At 41.2% G+C, this 21653-nt stretch overlaps 1 protein-coding gene across 1 annotated transcript; it reads left to right on the top strand.

Annotated features, from left to right (window-relative positions):
- The first annotated feature begins 6791 nt into the window (after positions 1 to 6791).
- LOC136747037 (olfactory receptor 8I2-like) lies at positions 6792 to 7724 on the top strand. The gene has a single exon (XM_066699992.1). The coding sequence runs from the start codon at positions 6792 to 6794 to the stop codon at positions 7722 to 7724; it is 933 nt and encodes a 310-aa protein (XP_066556089.1).
- The last annotated feature ends 13929 nt before the right edge of the window (positions 7725 to 21653 follow it).

Raw genomic sequence — 21653 nt, 5'->3', positions numbered from 1 at the left:
GTTGCTATGGGCTGCCATCTTGGATTTATGGTGATCTAGCCCCCCAACGACCTAAAAAACCCTTCAATCAATGAGGCAAACTAAATTTGGTGGAAAAGACACCTGATTTTACATTCTAGATCAAATAGTTTCTGAGTTATGACTATTTCATCTGGTTGCTATAGGCGGCCTACTTGGATTGTGGCAGCCATTTTGAAACACGACCTTCAACTGCCTCATTTTAGTATATTTTAGTCTGTCATTGTTTGAGCTTAATTTCAAAATATTGGTCCATTTCCTTTGTCACAGATAAATTTTGGACACTATAAAAATGTAAATGGATGTTTAATATTATGTTTTATCTAAATACTGATGAAGTTTCATGATGATTAAATGGTTATAACATAGTTATTTAAATAAATTCCACTGTCTACCAAAGGGGTTACTGGCCCATTCTTTTTAAGATGTTTTAACCTGGTTTTGCTGAAAGTTTAATTCAGTTATCTTTAATTTTAACTGTGATATGACCTTTTTTTAAAAGGTTTTTGGCAGTTTTTGCTCAATTTCAATGGCAAATCATTAGAAGGAAATAGTAGAATTATATGAGTGTTAATTGGCAATAACTTTCTTTATTGTGTGCTGCAATTATGAGTGACACATTTATAATTCTGTTGATTTATTGACTGTATTTAGTGACTATTTCATTAACCAAGTTTGTGTCTTTGTATGTAGGCTTAATGTTATAAGAGCTCTGCTCTTAAAATGAAGGGTCTTATTTAAATAAAGTTGTTGATGAAATATGAATAATAGGTATTATTTAAAAATCAATTTAAGTTCAATTTTAGTGAGTTCCATTGCATTTTCTGAAAATATGTATTTCAAATTCTACCACATATATACACTCACCTAAAGGATTATTAGGAACACCATACTAATACTGTGTTTGACCCCCTTTCGCCTTCAGAACTGCCTTAATTCTACGTGGCATTGATTCAACAAGGTGCTGAAAGCATTCTTTAGAAATGTTGGCCCATATTGATAGGATAGCATCTTGCAGTTGATGGAGATTTGTGGGATGCACATCCAGGGCACGAAGCTCCCATTCCACCACATCCCAAAGATGTTCTATTGGGTTGAGATCTGGTGACTGTGGGGGCCAGTTTAGTACAGTGAACTCATTGTCATGTTCAAGAAACCAATTTGAAATGATTCGACCTTTGTGACATGGTGCATTATCCTGCTGGAAGTAGCCATCAGAGGATGGGTACATGGTGGTCATAAAGGGATGGACATGGTCAGAAACAATGCTCAGGTAGGCCATGGCATTTAAACGATGCCCAATTGGCACTAAGGGGCCTAAAGTGTGCCAAGAAAACATCCCCCACACCATTACACCACCACCACCAGCCTGCACAGTGGTAACAAGGCATGATGGATCCATGTTCTCATTCTGTTTACGCCAAATTCTGACTCTACCATCTGAATGTCTCAACAGAAATCGAGACTCATCAGACCAGGCAACATTTTTCCAGTCTTCAACTGTCCAATTTTGGTGAGCTTGTGCAAATTGTAGCCTCTTTTTCCTATTTGTAGTGGAGATGAGTGGTACCCGGTGGGGTCTTCTGCTGTTGTAGCCCATCCGCCTCAAGGTTGTACGTGTTGTGGCTTCACAAATGCTTTGCTGCATACCTCGGTTGTAACGAGTGGTTATTTCAGTCAAAGTTGCTCTTCTATCAGCTTGAGGCCCATTGTCCTCTGACCTCTAGAATCAACAAGGCATTTTCGCCCACAGGACTGCCGCATACTGGATGTTTTTCCCTTTTCACACCATTCTTTGTAAACCCTAGAAATGGTTGTGCGTGAAAATCCCAGTAACTGAGCAGACTGTGAAATACTCAGACCGGCCCGTCTGGCACCAACAACCATGCCACGCTCAAAATTGCTTAAATCACCTTTCTTTCCCATTCAGACATTCAGTTTGGAGTTCAGGAGATTGTCTTGACCAGGACCACATCCCTAAATGCATTGAAGCAACTGCCATGTGATTGGTTGATTAGATAATTGCATTAATGAGAAATTGAACAGGTGTTCCTAATAATCCTTTAGGTGAGTGTATATATATACATACTACACACACAGAGCTAGCTAATATAGCTAATAATTTACCTTTGTTTTTATTGTCTATGCTAGTGTGTGCTTGCCAATATTTTGATAGTAATACATTATTTTGTATTAGTATTGTTATTATATATTATTGTTATTGTCACAGTTCCCTAGCCCTGACCCTCTTTCCCCACTAGAGGCCACCAATGTTCCCTTGCCTTTTCCTGCTCCCTTCACTACTTTCCTTTGTTCACTCTGTCAATTAACATTCCTCCACACCCTTGTGCACTTCTGCTCCTGTCCTCTGTTCTCATTGGTTCTGCTCCTGCCTTCCTAGTTTCTGCTCTCCTTTATAAACCCCTCACTGCCCTCACTCTGGGTGAAGTGTTGTCAGCTCTACCTGCATCACCAAGCCTGGTTCCTTGTTTGCCTGAGTGCCTGTGGTCGCTCTATCTTTGTCCTGTATCTCTGTCTCTCTCACGCTCCCAGTCCTGTCTTTGTCTCTCTCTCTCTCTTTCTGTCCTTCTTGACCACCTGGATTTCGACCTTAGCCTGTGACCTCGACCACGCCTATGGTCCTCCCCCAAGGCAACCGTGACAATTATGTTAGTAGTATATGAAGCACAAAATCACTATTTACAGCAATAAACAATGCAAAGTGCTGTAAATATAAGATATGAATGTAATAGAGATTTATTTCTTTTTTTTAGGGGGGAGAGGGGTGGTGCCATCCCCAGATCTGCAGAGCCGGCCCTGATGCCACAATATATATATAAGCTGTTCTAAAAACAAATACTGCTATAATAAAAAACAACAGATACAGTACATATTCACTTACAAATTACATAAATAAAACCCCAATAGAGCTATAAATGAATTGTAATGAACAGATTCAGTATGTATTCAATTCAGATGCTACATAAATAAAACCCAGTCTCCTACTGAATCTTTTGATTTACATAGAATACTTAATGTCCTACAATGATTCCAAAACAGCCTTCTGTTGAATCTTACAGTTACCCACACGTTGTAACCACAACTCTTTAATCTCACCCCTTTTTTTGATAACTCTGGCTGCATGCCTGTTGTCAGACTTCCTACAGAAAACAACCATGCCCAGAGTACATCACTCTGTCGGGCATGTTTACATGGGGTGTTTTCATGTCATGCAGACTTCCATCATTCTTCACAGAAGCTGCGCAGAATATGACCATTTTTGCCAACGAATACTCTGACTTTTCACAGATTCTCATACAGAGTGATGCATGTATTTAAAAAAAAAGGATTTAAAAAAAAATATTTTCCATGTAGCAATCATTTTCTTTACAAACTGTATTTGAAATATTTTAATATTCAATTCTACTCTATACTTATTAAATTAATAAAGCTTCATGTTGCATGTTGCACAGTATTGCCACAGAAGTAAAACAAAAACACATTTGCTCAATTAAAAAAAAATACTTTTCAGTTTCATACCTGACCAATGTCTCACCATTTTAGGTTTTATAAGGTTAAAAGCAATATTAAAAATGTATTTTTATTTGAAAGTATCATCAAATTTCATTCAGATTATATAATTTTTTGTATATCATGATATCATATGGTGTGGACATCATCATCTCATACTAATTTCAGTTCATATCGTCCACCCAATCTGCATCTTTTTTCCTCATAGGCTCTTAATTTCTTTTGAGTGCCGCATGGCGTTTCATTATCTAAGCTTGGCATACTCTGTTTAAAACAAAAGTTGTTTGTGAAGTTATATGGTCAGATGTGTGTAGTGACATGTACAGTGAGGGAAAAAAATGTTTGATCCCCTGCTGATTTTGTACATTTTCCCACTGACAAAGAAATCATCAGTGTATAATTTTAATGGTAGGTGTATTTTAACAGTGAGAGACAGAATAACAACAAAAAAATCCAGAAAAACGCATTTCAAAAAAGTTATAAACTGATTTGCATGTTAATGAGGGAAATAAGTATTTGATCCCCTATCAATCAGCAAGATTTCTGGCTCCCAGGTGTCTTTTATACAGGTAACGAGCTGAGATTAGGAGCACTCCCTTTAAGAGAGTGCTCCTAATCTCAGCTCGTTACCTGTATAAAAGACACCTGTCCACAGAAGCAATCAATCAATCAGATTCCAAACTCTCCACCATAGCCAAGACCAAAGAGCTGTCCAAGGATGTCAGGGATAAGACTGTAGACCTACACAAGGCTGGAATGGGCTACAAGACCATCGCCAAGCAGCTTGGTGAGAAGGTGACAACAGTTGGTGTGATTATTCGCAAATGGGTGAAACAAAAAATAACTGTCAGTCTCCCTCGGTCTGGGGCTCCATGCAAGATCTCACCTTGTGGAGTTTCAATGATCATGAGAACTGTGAGGAATCAGCCCAGAACTACACAGCAGCTGGGACCATAGTCACCAAGAAAACAATTGGTAACACACTATGACATGAAGGACTGAAATCCTGCAGCGCCTGCAAGGTCCCCCTGTTCAAAAAAAGCACATGTACAGGCCTGTCTAACATTTGTCAATGAACATCTGAATGATTCAGAGGAGAACTGTGTGAAAGTGTTGTGGTCAGATGAGACCAAAATCGAGCTCTTTGGCATCAACTCAACTCGCCGTGTTTGGAGGAGGAGGAATGACCCCAAGAACACCATCCTCACCGTCAAACATGGAGGTGGAAACATTATGCTTTGGGGGTGTTTTCCTGCTAAGGGGACAGGACAACTGCACCGCATGTTGGACGGGGCCATGTACCGTCAAATTTTGGGTGAGAACCTCCTTCCCTCAGCCAGGGCATTGAAAATGGGTCATGGATGGGTATTCCAGCATGACAATGACCCAAAACACACAGCCAAAGCAACAAAGGAGTGGCTCAAGAAGAAGCACATTAAGGTCCTGGAGTGGCCTAGCCAGTCACCAGACCTTAATCCCATAGAAAATCTGTGGAGGGAGCTGAAGGTTCGAGTTGCCAAACGTCAGCCTCGAAACCTTAATGACTTGGAGAGGATCTGCAAAGAGGAGTGGGACAAAATCCCTCCTGAGATGTGTGAAAACCTGGTGGCCAACTACAAGAAATGTCTGACCTCTGTGATTGCCAACAAGGGTTTTGCCACCAAGTACTAAGTCGAAGGGGTCAAATACTTATTTCCCTCATTAACATGCAAATCAATGTATAACTTTTTTGAAATGCGTTTTTCTGGATTTTTTTGCTGTTATTCTGTCTCTCACTGTTATAATACACCTACCATTACAATTATAGACTGATCATTTCTTTGTCAGTGGGCAAACGTACAAAATCAGCAGGGGAGCTTGGGCTAATGTAGTGAAGTTTTTGTTGCAGAACATTATTATAGCAAAATGAGAGTAATGGGCTCAGAAAGGGGCGTTATTGACCATCGCTACATAATAATGATGATCAGATTAAGAAACAAAGTCATATTGAATTATAGTAATGATTATTCATTTTTTCAGTTATTTTTACAAATCTTAGATACAGCAGTGTTGATGCTGAGGCTCAGCTATTTATAAAGCTTGCATAAGTAACTAGAGTTAAACACTTAACTCAGCTGTCGCTGCCTGGGGCCTCCCTTCAGCTTGGGGCCCCAGGCAATTGCCAATACTACCTCCTAGCTGTGCCTTTGGTCAAAAATGCAGCGTGTGCAGGTCAGAATTTGATCTATGCCGCTCCAGTGAGCACTGCACACCACAAGCTCTGCCCAGTAAAGAGATAATCCTACTACACCAAATGACTGGTCTCCAGGAACAGGATGTTTATAAACTCTACTGATTTCATAGACGGCTTACATTAACATAAGAAGCTCATATACACAATTGGCACTTTTACATATGCAGACTCCTACAGTGACTTACCACGGCAATAATGTTGAAGCTTCAGATTCTTTATATTATTTTTATATTTTTATATAAGGGACAATTACCTGGACTATGAGCATCACAGAGAAGGAGAAATTATTCTGACAGCTGACAAAGCTTACTGGTATTTTATTGGGTAAATGAACACCCTTGCTGCATGTAAAGTGACTTTTGATTTATATGCAATAGAATGTTAAATTAGGTCATTCTGTTGACAGGCTTTATTTATGACACTCACATTACAGCTTCACCATCCTTCTGTGCAACTCTATTGTAGGTCCAACTTAAAGTGTTCTTTCTTGGTTCATTTGATGATTTTATCTTACTGTACAGTGACTTTATCTCGTTAGCTGACATGATTGTTTCTTTCTATCATCATGTTTTATATATTATTATCAAAATATATTTTCACAAATGATAAGAGTCTGGACTAAATAAAGGCACTCTGTCGAGAATGTGTCTTCTGTGGCTTCACTTCTCATCCTTGTTATTGGGCTCATTAAAGAATGCCTGGTGGCACAGCTCTCTCAGGATGTGTTGATCATTGCAGATCCCCACAGACCGTCCCCTCGGAGGGAAGTATAAAGCTCAAAAACCTGCTGAGTTCAGTGCAGTCTAATGCTTCCCTCACAGAAACACTCCTGGATATATCAACGAGGTAATGTAAGTAAACATGATCATAAATAGTATAGTATAGACTACAGAGAAAGACAAAACTCTGATTAGCTTGGACCTATTTCCAGGTGACATTCAAATGTATCTGCATGTTAACATAAACTTGTTGTTTCCCCACCAGAAATCATAGGACATCAAAGTTCAAAATGGAGAACTCAACATGGGTTACAATGTTTACTCTTTCTGGACTGAATGAATCAAGGACAAATAAGAATATCTACTTTGCTTTCACTCTGCTTCTTTACCTGTTGATGGTTATTGTTAATTTGACCCTGATCACTATTATCCTCATTGAGAAAACCCTCCATGAGCCCATGTACATCCTCCTCTGTAATCTGTGTGTCAATGGACTGTATGGAACTGCTGGGTTCTATCCCAAACTGCTGTCCGACTTCCTCTCAGACTCCAATGTGATCTCATACGCTGGATGTCAGATGCAAGCATATGTGATCTACACTTCTGTTATGTGTGAAATAACAATTCTAACAGTGATGGCTTATGACAGGTATGTGGCAATATGCAGACCCTTACAATACCACAGTGTCGTGACTCCTTCAACTCTGGGGAAATTGCTACTATTTGCCTGGGGCTACCCTTTCTGTTCCATACTTATTGCAATTTATTTAACCTCCACACTACCTCTATGTGGTTCAAACATTGACAAACTTTACTGTGACAACGTGTCAGTTGTGAAGCTTTCATGTACAACCACCACACTAAGCAATACCTATGGATTTATTCTTATAATTGCCCAGTTTGCACATGCCTTCTTCATTGTATATACTTACATACAGATCATTAGAGCATGTTTAAAGTCTATCGAACAGAGGAGTAAATTCACGCAGACCTGCCTGCCCCATCTGATGGCTCTGATCAATTTTGCCATTGCTTCACTTATTGATGTGTTCTACAGCCAGTATGGCTCAATGACTCTTTCTCAGAGCCTGCGCAACTTCATGGCTGTGGAATACCTGGTCATCCCCCCCCTCTTCAACCCCCTCGTATACGGACTGAAACTGCATCAGATTCGAAGGAGAGTCTTCAGAGCGTGTGCCAGAGACAAGGTCACTCAGATGTGAGAGTGAGGTGGCAGTCAGGAGGCATCAAAGGCCCAGAGGCAGCTGAATGTCCAGGTCCAGTACAGGGCTCCAATACTTCTAACCAGAGAGCCAGAAACAGTAAATATTATTCTGATATTGATTCTTTACGAGGACGGTTATTTCTACTACTGCTAATAACCATCATCCCTCGTCAGCACAAATCTCAGTCAGATGGCACCAGTCCTTATCTTGTAAGTCCCCACATGTCTAATTTCACATCAGTGAGGGATATAATACTAAATATAGTAGTAATACTTTAATATAGGTTGGATTCCCTCTGGTAGTGTATTGTTTGTTATGCAGTTGACGACCTCATACGTCCAAACAATGTATGACAGCAGAATGAAACAACAGAAGCTAGACATAGGAACACACAGTGGGTCATCTCTGCCCATCCAGATAAAAAACAGTTTAACTCAGGGAGAAAGGTTAACTGAAGTGAAAGATCCTGACAGACTTGGTTAAAATGTTTTTAAAACACCTGTCTGCTCTTACTGAATGACAGTGCCACCATCTTAATAAGAGATAAGGTGACCACGTGAGAGAGGATCACTATATTTATATAATTCTAAGATACAACATTAACTGAATCACAGTGAAAGAAACACATTTCAGGGATTATACACTGCAGGGTCATTTTTCCTACAAACTCAAATTCACCTTTTATACACTTGTAATTAAGGAGAAAGTAATGTTTTATTACTCCCTCTGAGCCCCCCCCCCCCACCATTTTCACCTGATTTTACTGTTGTCATATTTTTACTTATAACTCTGTAACTACAAGGGCTAGAGCCAAGTGTCTTATATGGAAACACTCAGCACAAACTGGAGATTCGGAAAATAACATAAATAATTGTGTTTGCCCCACCAGATTTAAGAAATAAATCCAAAAAAGTGAAGAAAAACAAAAAGTGAATTTATGGTCAATATAGCACTTTTTTAGTGCTCCAGGCAGACTTCTCCTCACATACATGTTTCACTGCTTATACGCGAATGGCTGTAACTAGGTTCATTCAAAAGCTAGAGACCTCCGGTTTTTGGAAGTGGCAGCCTTGAGCACCTATGGGAGACAGGATTAGAGTAAAATGACGTAGAACGCTCGGCCCCGAGACATTTTGCAAAGGGCAGACCCCAGAGAGTTAAAACATCAGCACTGAAAATATATTAATGCTGTACATCAGCATATATACATTCGAATACAATTAATTCCAATGTATTCGAATGTATTTCTCCAACAAATAAATTAAATCACTTTTTATCATATGCTGGTGGTGTGTATCTATATAGACCATGTACACACACACATCACAGGGCTACATTCACATTATTCCTCCAGAACTCTTAGTGTAACTCAGGAACAGATTTACATGATTCACAAGGCCAGAGGAAGATCCTGAAACACTGTTGTTATGTTGTTATGATGATCTACATTATAAAAATCAGCAGTTTCATAATGTGTATTAGAAATAGAAGGTTTGTTTCTGTGCAATTGTTACTCTGGCAGGGGACGGGGTAAGAACCGAAGCGCAGAGCAGAACAGGGCAGTCGATAAAAGTACAGGGTCTTGGGCCGGCAATAGGAACAATGGAGATCAGGCTATAGGCAGTGTCAGTAAAACAGGCAGGAGATCAAGTGCTTAGGGGAACTCGATAGAGCAGGAGATTCGAGAAGTGATGGTCAAAACAGCAAAAGCAATGGTCGATAAACAGAAAGCAAAAACACACAAAAACACTCAGAAAAGTAGCTAGAGTGACTTACAAGACTTAGCAAATGGTGTTAGAAATAAAGGGGATTAAGTACTATAGATAATGAGCAGGGTAATGTGAAACAGGTGTGTTTGATGAGTAAATTTGAATAATTGTGACAATATGTGTATCATAGGCAGGTTTACCGCGGGGCACGGGAGCTGGGGACCCAATTGCAGTGTGTGGTCGGGGTGGTCAGACAGGCGCGGGTCAGGTGTTGGCAGATTAGGGCAATCAAGGGCTGTGCACAGAAGTAATCGTGGTCACAGGTGATGGTCAGGCAATCAGGCAAACAGAGCAAGCAAGGGAGAGACAGAGTTGTGGTCGGGAAGTCAGGTAAGGGGTCACGAAAACAAGGAAAATCCAAGGCGCAAGGAAACAAGGCTTCACAGACAGTGCACAGGGAGAATGCTTAGAGTTGCAGTAAACACTGGCAAAACTTCACCCAGACTGAGGGAAGTGAGGGGATTAGGAAACTAGGTTGGGAGGTGCAGGGTGAATGAGAGCAGACAGTGGTAACAAGAGTGCGCAAGGGTTTCCGTAATGTAAATAGATTGATTGAAAGATGAAAGCAGGGAATTGAAAAGGCAGGGAAATGGCGGCCTCTAGAGTGCTTGGGAACCATGGCAATGTGTAAGAAATGCTATTTTAATATGCACTGTTGCTTTATTGGTTTTGTTTTGTCTTTCTTTTTCTATTCTATTAATCTAGGAAAAAGCCTTTGTTACTCAAACGGCACAAAATAAAGTTGCCAAAAAAAGAAAAAAATTGGCATTATCCTTTGAAGAGGCCCCAAATACCTCACCCGTACATGAGGTTAGCAAAGAGCACATAATGAGACCAGCTTCTACCGGTTTGTATCAGATGCATCCCTCTGCAGACACACAATACAAATTTAGTACAGAACGTACGTTCTAGTAAAACCACAAGAAGATGGGGAAGTGGGCACACAACCCCCCTTTGCCTATCTAGGCATGCGTTAGATATTTGATCCCCTGCTGATTTTGTACGTTTACCCACTGACAAATAAATGATCAGTCTATAATTTTAATGGTAGGTGTATTTTAACAGTGAGAGACAGAAAAACAAAACAAAAATCCAGAAAAATGCATTTCAAAAAAGTTATAAATTGATTTGCATGTGTAGCGTAAGGTACACTTATAAATTTCAATTAAAGAAGTGAATTTATAGTATCACCTTATCACGAATCCTGGAATCTTGTAGAACTCAATTTCTGTAATAATTGGACGCAGACACCAATTCCAAAGATATAAATTGTCAAATTTATTCAAAAACAAAGACTAAATGTAGCACTACACTAATTATACAAAAGGGAAAAACTAATTAAAATTCAACTCTAGATCAACAAATCAAAGACAAATCACTTTCGTGACCAAATCAAAGACCATGGGATCGCATATGATAACACACAAATTGTTAAACAAAAAAGGTTATAAACACATTGACTACAATACCGGTTAGTAAGACGAAGGTGAGTCTCTCATTAGTATTGTTAGTCAGACATTAAATAACTACGCAGGTTAGTATTTATGTCAGGTAACTTCTCGTTATATATATATATCAGTCTCATTTACGTTTAGGTGCCGAGAAAGATCCTATCATTACTTGTTACCACAATTTCCCTTAACTGATTATTATTCAATGATTAAGGATAGGCAGGGCCACCAATAATCTAATGTCTATTAACTTGTGTCAATTTCAGACTAAACAGTTAAACAGGAATAAGAAGATATTTCTCGGCGTTGACAGATTTTATTTCTAAAATTATGAACAAAACAGTTTAATGCAACACACATTTATATTTAAGAAAACTAAATGATATTACACATTCTAGAGTTATGAATCACAGATTAACATTTCTAATTGATTTCTCAAATGTCATGAATCATGAACTCCAAACTGTTAAACTTATCTGAACTTCGTCGCAGAGAGGCCTCTCTGGCTTCGGGCTCAGATAACAGCACACGGCACGAGGTCCGTGTGGTTTGGAACAGGGCAGTCCGGTTCGGCTTTGTCCAAGAACTTCCACTCAGTCGATGCTCCTGGAAGTTGGGGTTTCGCGAATGTAGAGTCTTTTCCAAACAGATTTTCCACTGGTTTGAAGGCTCCAAGGTTGTGCACAAAATCTTCTTTGTAAGCAGGGTTCCACCATAGTTACTTGAAGACGAAGTCTTTGAGGAAAGCAGGGCCCTGTTTGTTCCAAGGGTCAAGTTTCTTAAGACTCAAATAGCTATTTAAATGACTGAACACTTGCGTATACAGTCGACTTAGTCAATTGTCCAGCTGTAAAACTCCACTGGTCAGGTGGGCACAGGCGGGCAGCGCAGTCTGTAAAGTTCTTTATTTAATAAAGTCCTTTAAAAGAATTCTTCGTACGGCTCAATCTCCTTCTCCCAGTTTAACTCTTCTGTTGCCGGCAAAGACTTGGTTGGTTTCTGGTTCCGGTTCGGGCAACAGAGCTACAAGTTGAGCTGTGGCAGCGAGTTACTGGTTCAGGTGAGAGAGAGAGAGAAAGAGACTGTGCGCTGTTCTTTATAGTCTGTCAGATCAATAGGTGATTGGTTCCTGAGTTCTTGAGATTGGATTTCGGTTTCAGCCCCCAGTGTCCTATTGGGGGGGGGCTTGATTTATGACTGATGTCAATCCATGCCATCTTTTGGAAATGCCGGTTGGCCCGGGTTCGTACCTCTATGTCGGGATTTCGGCTCTCGTCCACTTCAAAGAGTTTTTATTACCCACAGGCCCCTTTCTCCAGACATCTCATAGCAGGATTCCAAACCATTTGGCCTACTCTCGGTGCCATCCTCCGCAAAACTGTCACCCCGATGCAAACCAGCTCCAAGCAGATGAGCTAAGGAAATCTGATAACTTTGGGGGGGAGAGGTCTTCTTTAGATCAGTGCTTCAGCTCAGAGCCAAAATGCTCTTATCAAAATACACCCAACATAACGCTACACATGTTAATGAGGGAAATAAATATTTGATTCCCTATCAATCAGCAAGATTTCTGGCTCCCAGGTGTCTTTTATACAGGTAACAAGCTGAGATTAGGAGCACTCTCTTAAAGGGCACAGAAGCAATCAATCAATCAGATTCCGAACTCTCCACCATGACCAAGACCAAAGAGCTGTCCAAGGATGTCAGGGACAAGATTGTAGACCTACACAAGGCTAGAATGGGCTACAAGACCATCGCCAAGCAGCTTGGTGAGAAGGTGACAACAGTTGGTGCGATTAGTCGCAAATGGAAGAAACACAAAATAACTGTCAGTCTCCCTCGGTCTGGGGCTCCATGCCCCTCACCTCGTGGAGTTTCAATGATCATGAGAACGGTGAGGAATCAGCCCAGTACTACATGGGAGGATCTTGTTAATGATTTCAAGGCAGCTGGGACCATAGTCACCAAGAAAACAATTGGTAACACACTACGCCATGAAGGACTGAAATCCTGCAGCACCCGCAAGGTCCCACTTCTCAAGAAAGCACATGTACAGGCCTGTCTGAAGTTTGCCAATGAACATCTGAATGATTCAGAGGAGAACTGGGTGAAAGTGTTGTGGTCAGATGAGACCAAAATCTAGCTCTTTGGCATCAACTCAACATCGCCGTGTTTGGAGGAGGAGGAATGACCCGAAGAACACCATCCCCACCGTCAAACATGGAGGTGGAAACATTATGCTTTGGGGGTGTTTTTCTGCTAAGGGGACAGGACAACTGCACCGCATCAAAGGGACGATGGACGGGGCCATGTACCGTCAAATTTTGGGTGAGAACCTCCTTCCCTCAGCCAGGGCATTGAAAATGGGTCGTGGATGGGTATTCCAGCATGACAATGACCCAAAACACACAGCCAAGGCAACAAAGGAGTGGCTCAAGAAGAAGCACATTAAGGTCCTGGAGTGGCCTAGCCAGTCTCCAGACCTTAATCCCATAGAAAATCTGTGGAGGGAGCTGAAGGTTCGAGTTGCCAAACGTCAGCCTCGAAACCTTAATGACTTGGAGAGGATCTGCATAGAGGAGTGGGACAAAATCCCTCCTGAGATGTGTGCAAACCTGGTGGCCAACTACAAGAAACGTCTGACCTCTGTGATTGCCAACAAGGGTTTTGCCACCAAGTACTAAGTCGAAGGAGTCAAATACTTATTTCCCTCATTAACATGCAAATCAATTTATAACTTTTTTGAAATGCGTTTTTCTGGATTTTTTTGTTGTTATTCTATCTCTCACTGTTAAAATACACCTACCATTAAAATTATAGACTGATCATTTCTTTGTCAGTGGGCAAACGTACAAAATCAGCAGGGGATCAAATACTTTTTTCCCTCACTGTATTTGTATTGACTTTCCGAATTCAGACACTCAGTTGCCCCGGGTGAGTCTCTGCAGGAGAATACTGGCTTAGACATTCGGACTGGACTATTTCAAATCATGTCTGACGAAAGTAAGATTGAATTTTTGAGGGGAAAACATTAGAAGGTAGAGAAACAGATGTTAGATAATGGATGGTCACAGGACTGGTCCCCCGGAATCATAGAGAATGGTGAAATCAAGGAAATACAAGATAAAACCGACAAAGTTTTTTTCATAAGCCTTTGTCAGAATAAAAAGAATTTAGAGAATAACTTGATCACAATGGATCAAGAAAACTGAGGCGATGAAATAATTAAATAATCAAGTGGGATTATTTGACATTTTATTCTAAATAATAAGAAGCTTCATAAATAAACAAATACCATCATAAAGAGGTTAAAGGGCTGTTTGAGACACTGCAGGGTCAATAAAACATGCCACAGATCGGATATCTGAATTATCTTTGGATATCCATGTGTATGTACTTAATGTGTTTATATATATTTGTATATTTTGAAGGTGATATGAAGTAAATGTCTATGTTGTGTATGTGTTGTATTTTTAATATTGTCCATAGTCCAGAATAAGGCTAACAACTGAAGTAACCAGTAGTTTCAGAATTATATTTAAAACTGTCACAACAGATTTATCAGATTCATGAGGATCTCACCATGAGGACTTTTAACTCTATACAGAGTGCCTCAGGCATCAGAAATAAGAAAGAAATAATATGATTCTACAAGAAAAACGTTAAAACAATACCAAATGTACTATGAATAAACAGATCAATAATAATAGTAATGAATATATAGTCATAGTGTCCCCACAGAATAACCAGAATTTGTTTGTTAAACATCATGTTATGGACAAGTCCGCTAAAGTCAATTTAAAGGAAACAAAAGGCTACACATGAGACAGACAGCCTGATGTAAAATCCAAGCAGGAGAATGTTACCTGTTTAGTGACATATTATAGTCTTTCAGAAAATGTGGTGAAGACATGAATACATAGAAAACCAGATACTCTAGGAAATTAAAATGTCGTCATTTGGTAGCTATGAGTTCCACAATGAAGAGTTTTAGAAATCCCTAGATTTAGATTTAGATTTAGAACGCAAAGCATGGGAATATGAGCGAAATAATAATAGTGGAGGCTTTGGCGCGGCACCCCTACCAGGTCATTCGGGATTATATCCAGACCTGTTGCCTGTCCAATGCAGTCATAAAGAGCCAGATGTGAAAACAGTGCCTGCCGCTCCGATGCAGGTTAAAACCCACACTAAAAGAGACCAGGATAGTAAAACCACAGAATATACCTCCTTAGTACATACTCCCTTACCCAGGGGAAAAGTAAATGATTTGCGCTTCATTACCTAAATTGAAAATAAATCAAGGTAATACATTATTTTGGGATAACCTGAATGAAATGAGGTTGATTCATTTTCTTCACCCAAGAGATGTTCACGTCATAGTGAAAGTCTAAGCCCTTCCAATGTATGGCTTCAATTAGAAAAACTCAGACATAGGACTGGGAACTGGGCTTGTGTGGAAACAAAAGACATGCAAGAATGCACAGATTTGATCGAGGCATTTGGTGATGACGTAAAGCAAGCCCTAGGACAAAGTAAGGGGAATGGGGAATAGTAGTAGGCATTAAACAAAATCAAGGCGAGTCAGTAATAGATCATGCCAAAAGAAAATTCACAGCCTACCAAGCCTATCAAGAACACTCTGAAGACGATAGAGCCGACAGAGACCAAGCTGTGTTTCTGTCAATGTTGAAAGATGGCATGTCACAGACATCAAAACATCCTAGCTATGGGAATATCTGGAAACACGTATCAGGAGATGGTGCGGTGGGCTGCTGAGGTAGAAACTCAAGCAAACAAACAAGAAGAAACTAACAAAATAATCCCCTTCTGGTGTGGGGGTGCTGCTCTCGTCGCATTTTTAAGCACCCCCCAGCTTTTAGGGATTGGAGATCTCTTGATCCCCGTCTCTTCTGGGGTGTGCAAAACCCAGAAGGAACTATATTACACTTATGTGGACCTGGATAAGGGTGTCTGCCAAGAAATAATAATAATAATAATAATAATAATATATTTGGCATTGCCATTCTCCACGAAGCACGGGGTTTCGTAGACGCAAGGAATAATCAGATACATTGGACAACCCCTAGGGCTCGCACAACAGCTTAACACACACACCGCGACACTGTGTGTCAGTATCAGCCATTTCTCCCACAGACATTACGCCCCCACAGTGGCCTGTTGATGGCTGTGGAGCTGTCTGTCTGTGCTGCACTTCCCCATATCTGGGCCAGACACAAACAAGATTGCGTATAAATAGTAATAATATAAATCGATCAAATATAACTTGAATTGTCTAGTAAGAAATTGGGAAAAAGAGAAGACAGCTGTTGGGGTACAGGGCAATGTTTTATGAGGGTCTGAGCGATGTTAATGAAGGTTTGAGGAAGTTGACACGGGGTTTGAAAGTTAATGAGGCTTGGGAAGCTTGAAACAGGGAGTTTGATATGTGTGACAGTAATGTGCTGACACTACCAGCACAAGAGTTTTGATGTTGATTGAATTAAATATGAGGGAAAATAAGGCAGTTACTGAAGATATAACTCGATGAAAAATAATTCAATTGAAAAAAGCATGAGATATTAGGAAGGGAAACCCCCCAGCAAGGGGGGGTGGAACCGGTCTGTGACATGGGCTTCCCCTGCTCGGCGCAGACAGCACTCTCAGTGGAAATACATAAATTACCCAGTCTAAGGGACTGAGATGAGGAAGCTGCCTTATTACATACTGTGTGTGTTCTACTGCAAACAGGTGCCACTGTGTCTTTACACTGTGGTGTCCTGGGATATGAGGAGTAGTTACATTACTAATGCTAAACATATTGATGCTAGTACTGATGGATAGGTAATTGACTACTATTATCTGTCTTCACAGGAGCCAGCGACACTGAATATCTCCCACAGGTTGCTATACCTCTGCTGATTGCCACGGGAGGGTGGCGATGCCCAGGAATAGGCGGACTGAGCATTAACGATTTATTTCTCAGGTGCTGAAACTAACATCATTTTATCTTTCAGAAAAATTGAAGAAAGGCCTGAAGAACTCACCGTAAAAGACAACACATTGAAAAGGGAATTGCGGTGTATGCAAACAAATAATTATGGATATAGATTAGAAAGGTATCATGCATCTCTTTCTTCTTATTCTTATTCAGGCCCTCTCGCTGTCGCACTACAGCCTTGTCTGTGTGGACAGCCGAGGGGTGGGGGGGGGTGGGTATATAGAGACGTATGAAACCTCGAAGCATATAATCACTTCCTTTTCAACAGCACATCTTCCCCAAATGCTCTGCATGACAGACACAGTTCACAGGACGAATGGAACGAATTCCATCAGTTCACTGCAGCATATGGACAAGTATTAAATGTGTCAAACTGTTGGATATGTATGCATGTACCTGCAGTGGCTGACAGTGGTGCCCCACTAGGGGCAGAACCCGTAGAGTGTGGGTTTTCACGATATTGGTGCACATTTTTAAGGCATCAATCCCAGTCTCACACAATGGTGACAAAAGAACAATCATAGCAACTCCCTCTGTACTCATTACCCTAATCAAACCTGGTATAGTCGACCGGTGGGGGGATGGGGAGTTGCCCGACTTAATGTAACAAGACGGAGAATGTATTCTCTGAAATTGGCCTATTCTCTCCCCTCCGAGGAATGTATATGTCAAAACGCCTCCCTCCGGCGAGTGCTAGGGTTTAGTAGTTGTATCACTATTGGAGTTCTCGGCTCACGTAACATGACGGGAATAAATCCAAACATATGCTCTATCATAACTTCACCTATAATACCCTAATGCCATTCACCAATGGAACATACTGGATTTGTGGCCTCAAGGCTTATTGGATACTCCCTGTAAATTTCACTGGTTGCTGCTATTTGGGATATGTGTATCTGGCAATAAGCCATGTGCCCCCGCTCCCGGGCATCCCTGTCAGCCATCTGCATGCAAGAGAAATATATGAAAGTACTAGATTTTTTTTATGACATTATTTCCTAATTTTGGGGTAGCATGGAATACTAAAGAAATCCGCGTGATTGCATCAGTGCTAGAATGTCATGGTTTTCAGCCATCATCCTCCATCTCCACTAGAGGCCGCTGTCTCCCTGTCTTTCCATTTCCCTTCATTGTTCCTTTTCATCAATTAACATTCCTCCACACCCTTGTGCACTTCTGCTCCTGTCCTCGGTTTTCATTGGCTCTGCACCTTTCTTTCCTGTTCCTGCTACCCGTCTTAAACCCCTCACTGCCCTCACTCGTGGCGAAGTTTCGTCAGTACTGCTTGCGACTCCGAGCCCTGTTTCCTTCCGAGCCCTGTTTCCTTCCGAGCCTTGTTTCCTCTCCTCCGACCCCCGCCTGTGACCTTGACCACAACTCTGCCTTGCCTCTCTGGTCCTGACCTGCCGGTACCCGACCCATGCCTTCACGACTACCCCTCGATTCAGCTCTGCACCTGGGTCCTCTGTTCCTGAGCCCAGAGGCACACGTGACATAGAAACTGTTGCTAATGATACCGCTGACGCTTTGTCTAACATCACCACTGAAGTGGTGGCCACCAGGACAGTTACACTGCAGAACCGTGTAGCTTTAGATTACATGTTAGCTGCCCAAGGAGGTACATGTGCCCTCATAGGTAAGGAGTGTTGTACATACATACCCGATTCTTCTGAACATATCTATGATTTGGCTGATCACATATGTAAAGTGGGTAACCAATTACGGGACACCAACCCCTCCACAGGAGGGTGGTGGTCCTGGTTAACAAATCTGGGTGGCGGCATTCTACACTTGGTCGTCTATGCGCTGGTCTTCTTCATTTGTATCTATCTGGCTTTACAACTCATTCATTGTCTTATTAAAAAGGCCTCATATGCTCTTTTCCCTGTCTCCTCCGCAAGCACCTTTCCTTCCTCCGTCTTGCCCGCTGGTAGAACTGGCGGGCTGAGGGAGATGGATACTTTTCTGTAATACATATATATACACTCACCTAAAGGATTATTAGGAACACCTGTTCAATTTCTCATTAATGCAATTATCTAACCAACCAATCACATGGCAGTTGCTTCAATGCATTTAGGGGTGTGGTCCTGGTCAAGACAAGCTCCTGAACTCCAAACTGTATGTCTGAATGGGAAAGAAAGGTGATTTAAGCAATTTTGAGCGTGACATGGTTGTTGGTGCCAGACGGGCCGGTCTGAGTATTTCACAATCTGCTCAGTTACTGGGATTTTCAGGCACAACCATTTCTAGGGTTTACAAAGAATGGTGTGAAAAGGGAAAAACATCCAGTATGCGGCAGTCCTGTGGGCGAAAATGCCTTGTTGATGCTAGAGATCAGAGGAGAATGGGCCGACTGATTCAAGCTGATAGAAGAGCAACTTTGACTGAAATAACCACTCATTACAACCGAGGTATGCAGCAAAGCATTTGTGAAGCCACAACATGTACAACCTTGAGGCGGATGGGCTACAACAGCAGAAGACCCCACCGGGTACCACTCATCTCCACTACAAATAGGAAAAAGAGGCTACAATTTGCACAAGCTCACCAAAATTGGACAGTTGAAGACTGGAAAAATGTTGCCTGGTCTGATGAGTCTCGATTTCTGTTGAGACATTCAGATGGTAGAGTCAGAATTTGGCGTAAACAGAATGAGAACATGGATCCATCATGCCTTGTTACCACTGTGCAGGCTGGTGGTGGTGGTGTAATGGTGTGGGGGATGTTTTCTTGGCACACTTTAGGCCCCTTAGTGCCAATTGGGCATCGTTTAAATGCCACGGCCTACCTGAGCATTGTTTCTGACCATGTCCATCCCTTTATGACCACCATGTACCCATCCTCTGATGGCTACTTCCAGCAGGATAATGCACCATGTCACAAAGGTCGAATCATTTCAAATTGGTTTCTTGAACATGACAATGAGTTCACTGCACTAAACTGGCCCCCACAGTCACCAGATCTCAACCCAATAGAGCATCTTTGGGATGTGGTGGAACGGGAGCTTCGTGCATCCCACAAATCTCCATCAACTGCAAGATGCTATCCTATCAATATGGGCCAACATTTCTAAAGAATGCTTTCAGCACCTTGTTGAATCAATGCCACGTAGAATTAAGGCAGTTCTGAAGGCGAAAGGGGGTCAAACACAGTATTAGTATGGTGTTCCTAATAATCCTTTAGGTGAGTGTATATATATATATATATATATATATATATATATGTAGCGTTATGTTGGGTGTATTTTGATAAGAGCATTTTAGCTCTGAGCTGAAGCACTGATCTAAAGAAGACCTCTCCCCCCAAAGTTATCAGATTTCCTTAACTCATCAGCTTGGAACTGGTTTACATCAAAATGACAGTTTTGGGGAGGATGGCACCGAGAATAGGCCAAATAGTTTGGAATCCTGCTATGAGATGTCTGGAGAAAGTGGCCTGTGGTAATAAAAAAACTCTTTGAAATGGACGAGAGTCGAAATCCCGACATAGAGTTACGAACCCGGGCCAACCGGCATTTCCAAAAGATGGCATGGATTAACATCAGTCATAAATCAAGCCCCCCTCCAATAGGACACTGGGGGCTGAAACCGAAATCCAATCTCAAGAACTCAGGAACCAATCACCTATTGATCTAACAGACTATAAAGAACAGCGCACAGTCTCTTTCTCTCTCTCTCTCACCTGAACCAGTAACTCGCTGCCACAGCTCAACTTGTAGCTCTGTTGCCCGAACCGGAACCAGAAACCAACCAAGTCTTTGCCGGCAACAGAAGAGTTAAACTGGGAGAAGGAGATTGAGCCGTACGAAGAATTCTTTTAAAGGACTTTATTAAATAAAAAACTTTACAGACTGCGCTGCCCACCTGTGCCCACCTGACCAGTGGAGTTTTACAGCTGGACAAGTCGACTGTATACGCAAGTGTTCAGTCATTTAAATAGCTATTTGAGTCTTAAGAAACTTGACCCTTGGAACAAACAGGGCCCTGCTTTCCTCAAAGACTTCGTCTTCAAGTAACTATGGTGGAACCCTGCTTACAAAGAAGATTTTGTGCACAACCTTGGAGCCTTCAAACCAGTGGAAAATCTGTTTGGAAAAGACTCTACATTCGCGAAACCCCAACTTCCAGGAGCATCGACTGAGTGGAAGTTCTTGGACAAAGCCGAACCGGACTGCCCTGTTCCAAACCACACGGACCTCGTGCCGTGTGCTGTTAACTGAGCCCGAAGCCAGAGAGGCCTCTCTGCGACGAAGTTCAGATAAGTTTAACAGTTTGGAGTTCATGATTCATGACATTTGAGAAATCAATTAGAAATGTTAATCTGTGATTCATAACTCTAGAATGTGTAATATCATTTAGTTTTCTTAAATATAAATGTGTGTTGCATTAAACTGTTTTGTTCATAATTTTAGAAATAAAATCTGTCAACGCCGAGAAATATCTTCTTATTCCTGTTTAACTGTTTAGTCTGAAATTGACACAAGTTAATAGACATTAGATTATTGGTGGCCCTGCCTATCCTTAATCATTGAATAATAAGGGAAATTGTGGTAACAAGTAATGATAGGATCTTTCTCGGCACCTAAACGTAAATGAGACTGATATATATATAACGAGAAGTTACCTGACATAAATACTAACCTGCATAGTTATTTAATGTCTGACTAACAATACTAACGAGAGACTCACCTTCGTCTTACTAA

The sequence above is a fragment of the Amia ocellicauda genome, chromosome 3, assembly GCF_036373705.1.
Source record: "Amia ocellicauda isolate fAmiCal2 chromosome 3, fAmiCal2.hap1, whole genome shotgun sequence".
In the NCBI taxonomy this organism is placed as follows: domain Eukaryota; kingdom Metazoa; phylum Chordata; class Actinopteri; order Amiiformes; family Amiidae; genus Amia; species Amia ocellicauda.
Note: the sequence above shows the minus strand (reverse complement) of the source record. Positions and strands in the feature narration are given on the sequence as shown.

Coding starts and splice junctions, on each gene's coding strand:
- LOC136747037 (XM_066699992.1), top strand. CDS start 6,792: ATGGAGAACTCAACATGGGTTACAATGTTTACTCTTTCTGGACTGAAT.